The sequence below is a fragment of the Lepidochelys olivacea genome (assembly GCF_965140295.1).
Source record: "Lepidochelys olivacea isolate rLepOli2 genome assembly, chromosome: 4".
Taxonomy (NCBI): domain Eukaryota; kingdom Metazoa; phylum Chordata; order Testudines; family Cheloniidae; genus Lepidochelys; species Lepidochelys olivacea.
Window position 1 is genome coordinate 92,007,919 of NC_140414.1, and position 6,615 is coordinate 92,014,533.

General features: G+C 38.0%; 1 protein-coding gene across 1 annotated transcript; it reads left to right on the forward strand.

The window, feature by feature from the left end:
• Window positions 1-206: 206 nt before the first annotated feature.
• FGF20 (fibroblast growth factor 20) lies at window positions 207-6,034 on the forward strand (the record flags this gene model as incomplete). The annotated part of the gene is made up of 3 exons (XM_084627326.1): window positions 207-682; window positions 3,601-3,704; window positions 5,789-6,034. The coding sequence occupies exons 1-3, from the start codon at window positions 385-387 to the stop codon at window positions 6,032-6,034; spliced, it is 648 nt and encodes a 215-aa protein (XP_084483452.1). The 5' UTR covers window positions 207-384.
• Window positions 6,035-6,615: the final 581 nt, after the last annotated feature.

The window sequence follows — 6,615 nt, forward strand, 5'->3', positions numbered from 1 at the left end:
GAGGAGAGATCGGTTTAAAATTTCAAACGCAACCTCTCCGGCGCGCAAGAGAGGGCTTCATTAGCATATGTCCGGGGGGACCAGCATATATACGGGCTTTGTATATAAACAGAACTCTAATCTGATCAGTTTCCCAGGACACAACAGCAGCACCAGCAGCTCTAGATGTTGATGCAAAGCCAGCAGCAGACTCCCACATTCTCGGAGTCAGAAGAGGCTCCAAAGACAGGCAGCTGTTGTCCCAGTGCAAAGTCCACCCTGCCTGAGATCATCCAGGAACAGCTCGGCCTGAACGTTTAGATCTCACTCTTCTCATTTGATTATTGTTAATTTACCTTTCAACTCATCGCTCGTTAAACCTCCTCCCTTCCAGCGGGCTCTTTCATGGCTCCCTTAGCCGAAATTGGGGGCTTCCTAGGAGGCTTGGAAGGGTTAGGGCAGCAGGTGGGCTCCCATTTCCTGCTGCCTCCTGCCGGGGAGCAGCCGGCTCTGCTCAGCGATCGCCTGGCTCAGGCCGAGAGGGGGTCCAGAGGTGGAGGAGGTGCGGCGACTGGGACTGCGGATTTAGCCCATTTACAGGGCATCCTACGCCGGAGGCAGCTCTACTGCCGGACGGGCTTCCACCTGCAGATCCTGCCCGATGGCACCGTGCAGGGCACCAGGCAGGACCACAGCCTCTTCGGTAGGTAGCAGCTGCAATCACGGAGAGCTCGGATCTCAGCCTCATCCGTCCCGCATAGAGAGGTGTTTCTATTCCTCGTGGAAAAGAAACACTTACATACTTACTGCAAAGTAGAGCAGCAGAGCGGTCCGATCAGAGTGCACCACTGGGCAGGTGTTTAGCCCGAGACTCCCAGTATAAAGCTGTGCATTCCAGCCTTAGACCGCAGGGGCTGCACACAGAACTCAGCATGACAGAACATCTCTTCCTATGTCATTCATTAACGAGAAATGTCTGTGTGGAGCGTCCAGAGTATGTCGGTTTATATGTACATACACATATTCATTAGTATATGTATGTAAACTCTACACCTACATTTGTATGTAGCAGCAAACTCAGAAAGAGAGGTTCTATCACGGTGATGTTTTTTCTATTCAGTACCTAAAATTTAATGTCCCGGACTTGCCTCTGCAATCTCAAAATCTCTAAATCTCTTTCTAAACAAACAAAGATCATGGAATCGTTAATCTTGCTAAACCTCTAATCTGCTTTGTTTTGCAATGCGGAGAAAGCTGCACGTGGGATTGCACAGAACTACAACTGTAATGTAATCACAACAGTAATGTTTCTTTTATTTCCTTTTTAAAATGGTTTGTCCATAAACCAAAAGGGGGGGGGGGGATATCCTAAGGATGTAAATGGTTTCCTGACATGTAAGGGTAAATAAGAAGGAATGTATGTAGGCACTGCAGCGTTATCTGAACAAACCTGCTATTGTTGACCATCAGTGAGGTTTTTTTTGTATTGATTTAACAGGCACAAAAAGGTGATTAAAGAGTTTTCTATCATCTCTCCCATAGTCAAAACAATCAGCTGGAATGGCCCTTAACTGATTTTATAACACATTGAAGTACTGGTGTTTTCAGAACTAAAAAAACTGTAGTTAAACAGGTTTCAGAGTAACAGCCGTGTTAGTCTGTATTCGCAAAAAGAAAAGGAGTACTTGTGGCACCTTAGAGACTAACCACAGCTCACTTCATCGGATGCATACTGTGGAAAGTGTAGAAGATCTTATTATATACACACAAAAAGCATGAAAAAATATCTCCTCCCACTATTACCAGCAGGACAGTGGGGTGGAAGGAGGTATTTTTTCATGCTTTTTGTGTGTATATAATATGATCTACACTTTCCACAGTATGCATCCGATGAAGTGAGCTGTAGCTCACGAAAGCTCATGCTCAAATAAATTGGTTAGTCTCTAAGATGACACAAGTACTCCTTTTCTTTTTGTAGTTAAACACAAAGTTATTCACAGAAGGGAGACTTTCTACAGCATGTAAACACAAAATTGTTACTTTAAAAAATGATTAGTCCAAGATCAAAGATTTGCAGTGTTTCTTTCAAATCTTCCTTTATTCTAACCCTATTCTCCACAGGTTTGTCTGATGTGGTCTCTGTGAGGGTTGAATGGCCTGCTTATTATGGTTTATAAAAAGAATGGCTTTGAAAATGATATCAGAAAGACAAAATACCTCCATGTCTTTTTATGGGACCTTGGACATTAGAAACTGGGAAATCTGTGATGATTTACATCCAATAAAAAGTTCTTAATGCTTGCTCCTTGTAAAGGATTTAGCTGGTTTGTCATTTAGCATTGTAAATAAGAGGTATGCCAAAGTTCAGTTAAAACTCAAAAGATTGTAAATTACAGTACACTAATCTCTCTTAAGACGGAAAATGGGTCAGAATGTAAAACAGTGTGCATAATGAGACAAAAAGGCATGCCCAAAATATTGGAAAGACTATTCCATACTATCACATTAGTTTAATAAGTTTGTATTATTATTTTAGAAATGTGCTAGGTGTGAAGCAAAAGCAACCTCACTTTGGGACTCTGTTTACATTGGTAGCAATTTTAACAGATATGATTTACACATGTCCTGTCTTTTTTGTATTGTACGTGTAATGTAATCTGTACATATTGGATCTCAAAATACTTAGTGCTTAGGGCAAGAATGGGCTACTAGCAAGGTTACAGGTAAATTGGATCCTTTTTGGTCACATAAGTGGTGACATAGTTTAAAGAGACAGAATATAACATAATTTAAATACTGTAAAATGGGCCCAATTTCACATCGCAAATGATGAATAATGAATCAGAATAACAAATATTTTAGGCATATTTAGATAATAAACGTTCTAAATCAAGTGTTAGTTATATTCCACATATTATGATCAGTTTTGTAATTTTTTAAACATAGTATACATGCACCATATTGTATACATATACAAAACCTGCCTCTGAAATCAATGGGATTACTCATGTGAATAGGGGCTGCAGATTTGGGCCCACATGTTGGATTAGATATACAGCAAATATGTTTTTCTTCTCTATGGGAAGACTCTCTGGTATACAATTCCCATCTGTATTTTGACTTGTATTCACATGATATCATTATTTTGACTTCCACCCATTAGATATAATTAAAAGTGTTGGTTTCTTAAGATAGTGCTACAGAGAAGGTGAAATATATCTCTGGATAGTTCAATCTTACCCTCCAATGTATGAAAAGACACTTCATCAAATACTGTATAATCATCTACTGAAATTGTATAGCCCTGAATCCTAAATGAATAGTTTTAACCCATCAGTGACAGATAAAATCCTTTCTTAACTAAGTCATAACAAATGTTTCTGAAAAAAGCAAATAATTCTTTTTCCTTGTGGAGGCTTCTAGTCTGCTTTGAACTAAAATGTGTATGAAATTAGTTCAGTGGTAGACATGTAAAATAGGAGTATTCTTATATATGTATGTAGGCCACATTTGCTATAGTACGGACAAATAAATTATTTCACCTGCTTCTAAATATATTATATATATATTTCTTGACTTTAACACATGTGAGTTAAAGCAGCCCTACCCTTGTACATTTAGGTATCCTTGAATTCATCAGTGTGGCAGTGGGACTGGTCAGTATTAGAGGAGTGGACAGTGGCCTTTACCTTGGAATGAATGACAAAGGAGAACTCTATGGATCTGTAAGTATTAGCTTATATTTTCTAAGCCACATTTGGATTTTAGACCTGACATACTGAGTCAATTGTTAATAGCGGGCAAAAAACTCAGCCAACCACTGAAATAATGGAATATGCTAACTTTCTTTCCTGTTAAAATAATGTATATCATTTGTGTCATTCAATCATCCTGAGAATGTGTGGTGATGATAGCTCAAATCTTTACAGTCTGAGTCAAATATCATGCACTTGGAAAGAATTTAATTAGCCTGAGAAAAAGAGAATGGATCAGAAATGCTTCTCCTTAACAAAGACAAAAGAAAGAGAACAATGTATGAATGAATGAATGAATGAATGAATGAAAGTAGCCAGTTTAAGAAAGTCTTAATACTTAATATAGTTACTTAGTGACTGATTTTCTTTTTAAGATCTACCCTACAAATCTATCAGGCTCACTGCATTTTTCACCATAAAAAATACTGATATGGAAAACAGAGGAAAAAGATAATTCTACAGAAAAATACATAAATAAATACAAAACCCTGGATTACTTGATTTGTGGTCTGCTGATCCCTTATAATTCAGCAGGTGGCACTTTGGGGCACCTGCTTTTTTTCAACATCTGAACGAAGACCATTAAACTTAAACAGCTTAGTCATGTACCACTGTTATTTTGAAAATGTGAGGAGTATAAATGAGGCAATATCATTTAATCCATACTCTGATTTAAAATTAAACTGTTAAGACTGAAAATAAGCTTGTAATTATTTCAAATGATTGTTTTTTGTTGAGAAATTTCAGCATAAGACACTACAAACTATAGTCTTTGGTTCTACAGCAGTATCAGGCTAACATGGACTCAGATTCTTCTCCATTTCAGTTTTCAAACCTTGAAAGATAAAATACTCTCTGTCCTCCCCTCCCACTCAAATGTTCTGCAGTAATAAAACATACACCTTTGACAGGAGTTTCAAGTCTACAACTTCTATTCCTATCACGGATTGGTTTATACCCTTTCCATAGATGATGGCTGAATATAATAATTTTTTACAATAGATTGTGAATTCTGGGCATTTTATAAACCAAAAGGAAACAGTATGTACATTGTCATTGTTTGTGACTTACCTTGTCAATCAATGACATCCTTTAGTGTTTTAGACATTTTTTAGGATTGAAGGTTGAGAGGGGGAGGCATTTGTTGGTCTGAATGAGTATGAAATGGTGACAGATGGTAATATGTTTCTGATTCTTCCATCTTGATGCAAGCTTTACCTTATCCATCATAATAATGAACCATACACACTGAGTCCCTTTCGTTTACAAAATGTCTTCCAGCAATGAGTAATTATGTTTCTCCAAACAAGATTAATGTGGTCACCAAAGTCCTTGTAGTGATCCTAGTTATTTTAAAAGTTGGGGAATATAAGTCACAAATACTAGGTACAGCCACAGCAGTTGCTTTCCAGTTCCAAAGGGATTGCCTTTCTCATCTGTTACATTACATCTTTACCCAGAAGGCTCATATGTGTATAAGGACAGCAGTGACCACATTCCCTCCAGCATAAGGGAGGTCTAAGCCATTCTATGTTGGATATGTTCAGTAGTCAAATACATTTTTTAAGGTAACAATCTGTATTTTCTTGACCATTTAAGAACAGGAACACTTAAACACATATTGTCAAGTCTTATATTTTCTCTGCCTGTATGTACATATTCAAATCTCATTTTGAGGGTGTCAGATAAGATGCTGGAGATGTGTGTTTTAGTTGACTCTTGCATGCGTAACACCCTCTTCAATCCTAGAGAAAGTCAGCAAAATGGGATTTAAATCCAAAATTGTACACAAAGTGGTGCAGGTCTGGTACTGATAAAAGGGAGCCTTGTGAACAAATAACTTTCCCAACTGCTCTAAAACAGTTCACATGCCACAGGTATGATCAGATTTACCCTCTTCCCAGGTTTGATTTTATTAGCAAAGAAATTAACAATAAGTCAACATATACTCCAATCCACTTTAGTTATCACTGTATCTCTTTATAGGAATATGTTCAGAAATTGGTTACTGAAAGAGCTCTGACCTTTTATTTTTCTATCTTTTTTTAAAATAGGAGAAACTAACTTCTGAATGCATCTTCAGAGAACAGTTTGAAGAGAACTGGTATAACACTTATTCTTCCAACGTGTACAAACATGGAGACTCGGGTCGGCGGTATTTCGTAGCACTTAACAAAGATGGTACTCCCAGAGATGGGGCTAGATCCAAAAGACATCAGAAATTCACACACTTCCTACCCAGGCCAGTGGATCCCGAAAGAGTCCCAGAACTCTACAAAGATGTGTTAGGATACAGTTGAAATGGGACAGAGTGTTTGAAAGGAAACCAAAACAAAACCCATTCTTTCCTACCACAGCTTCCATGGTAACACAAGCAGGAAGAACTTTCAAATACTGCAGAGTTACCAGGCTCTAGGAGAGTGGATTTTAACAAGCTGTTTAGTGATAGCCTCCATTTCCTAATGTTTGGATATAGGAGACAAAGCCTTAAAGTTAAGAGTGGACAAGCCTCTTTGAAGTTTGCTGACCCTGTTGCTGGCCAGTAGAGAGCGGGAGGTTGGAGTCTGATTTATTTTTAAAATACCAAACTCGTGCCTAACTTGTCTGGATTACTTATTATTCATAAACTAGAGAAAAAATAACTACCTAAATCATGTGGAGTGGGACAATAGTCAGAAAGTTGAATGAAATGGTAAGGAATAGGCTGTAAAACAGCAATAAAGCCTGAGAACTATATCTGAAGTTATAATGGCTATACTACAAGTGACGGACCTTGGAAGTCAATGCATTTCAGTCAGAGCTGGAACTTTTCTTCAGGATGGACCTATTTATACATTTCCAGATGACATATATTTATTTTATATATTTATTTATTAAAGAG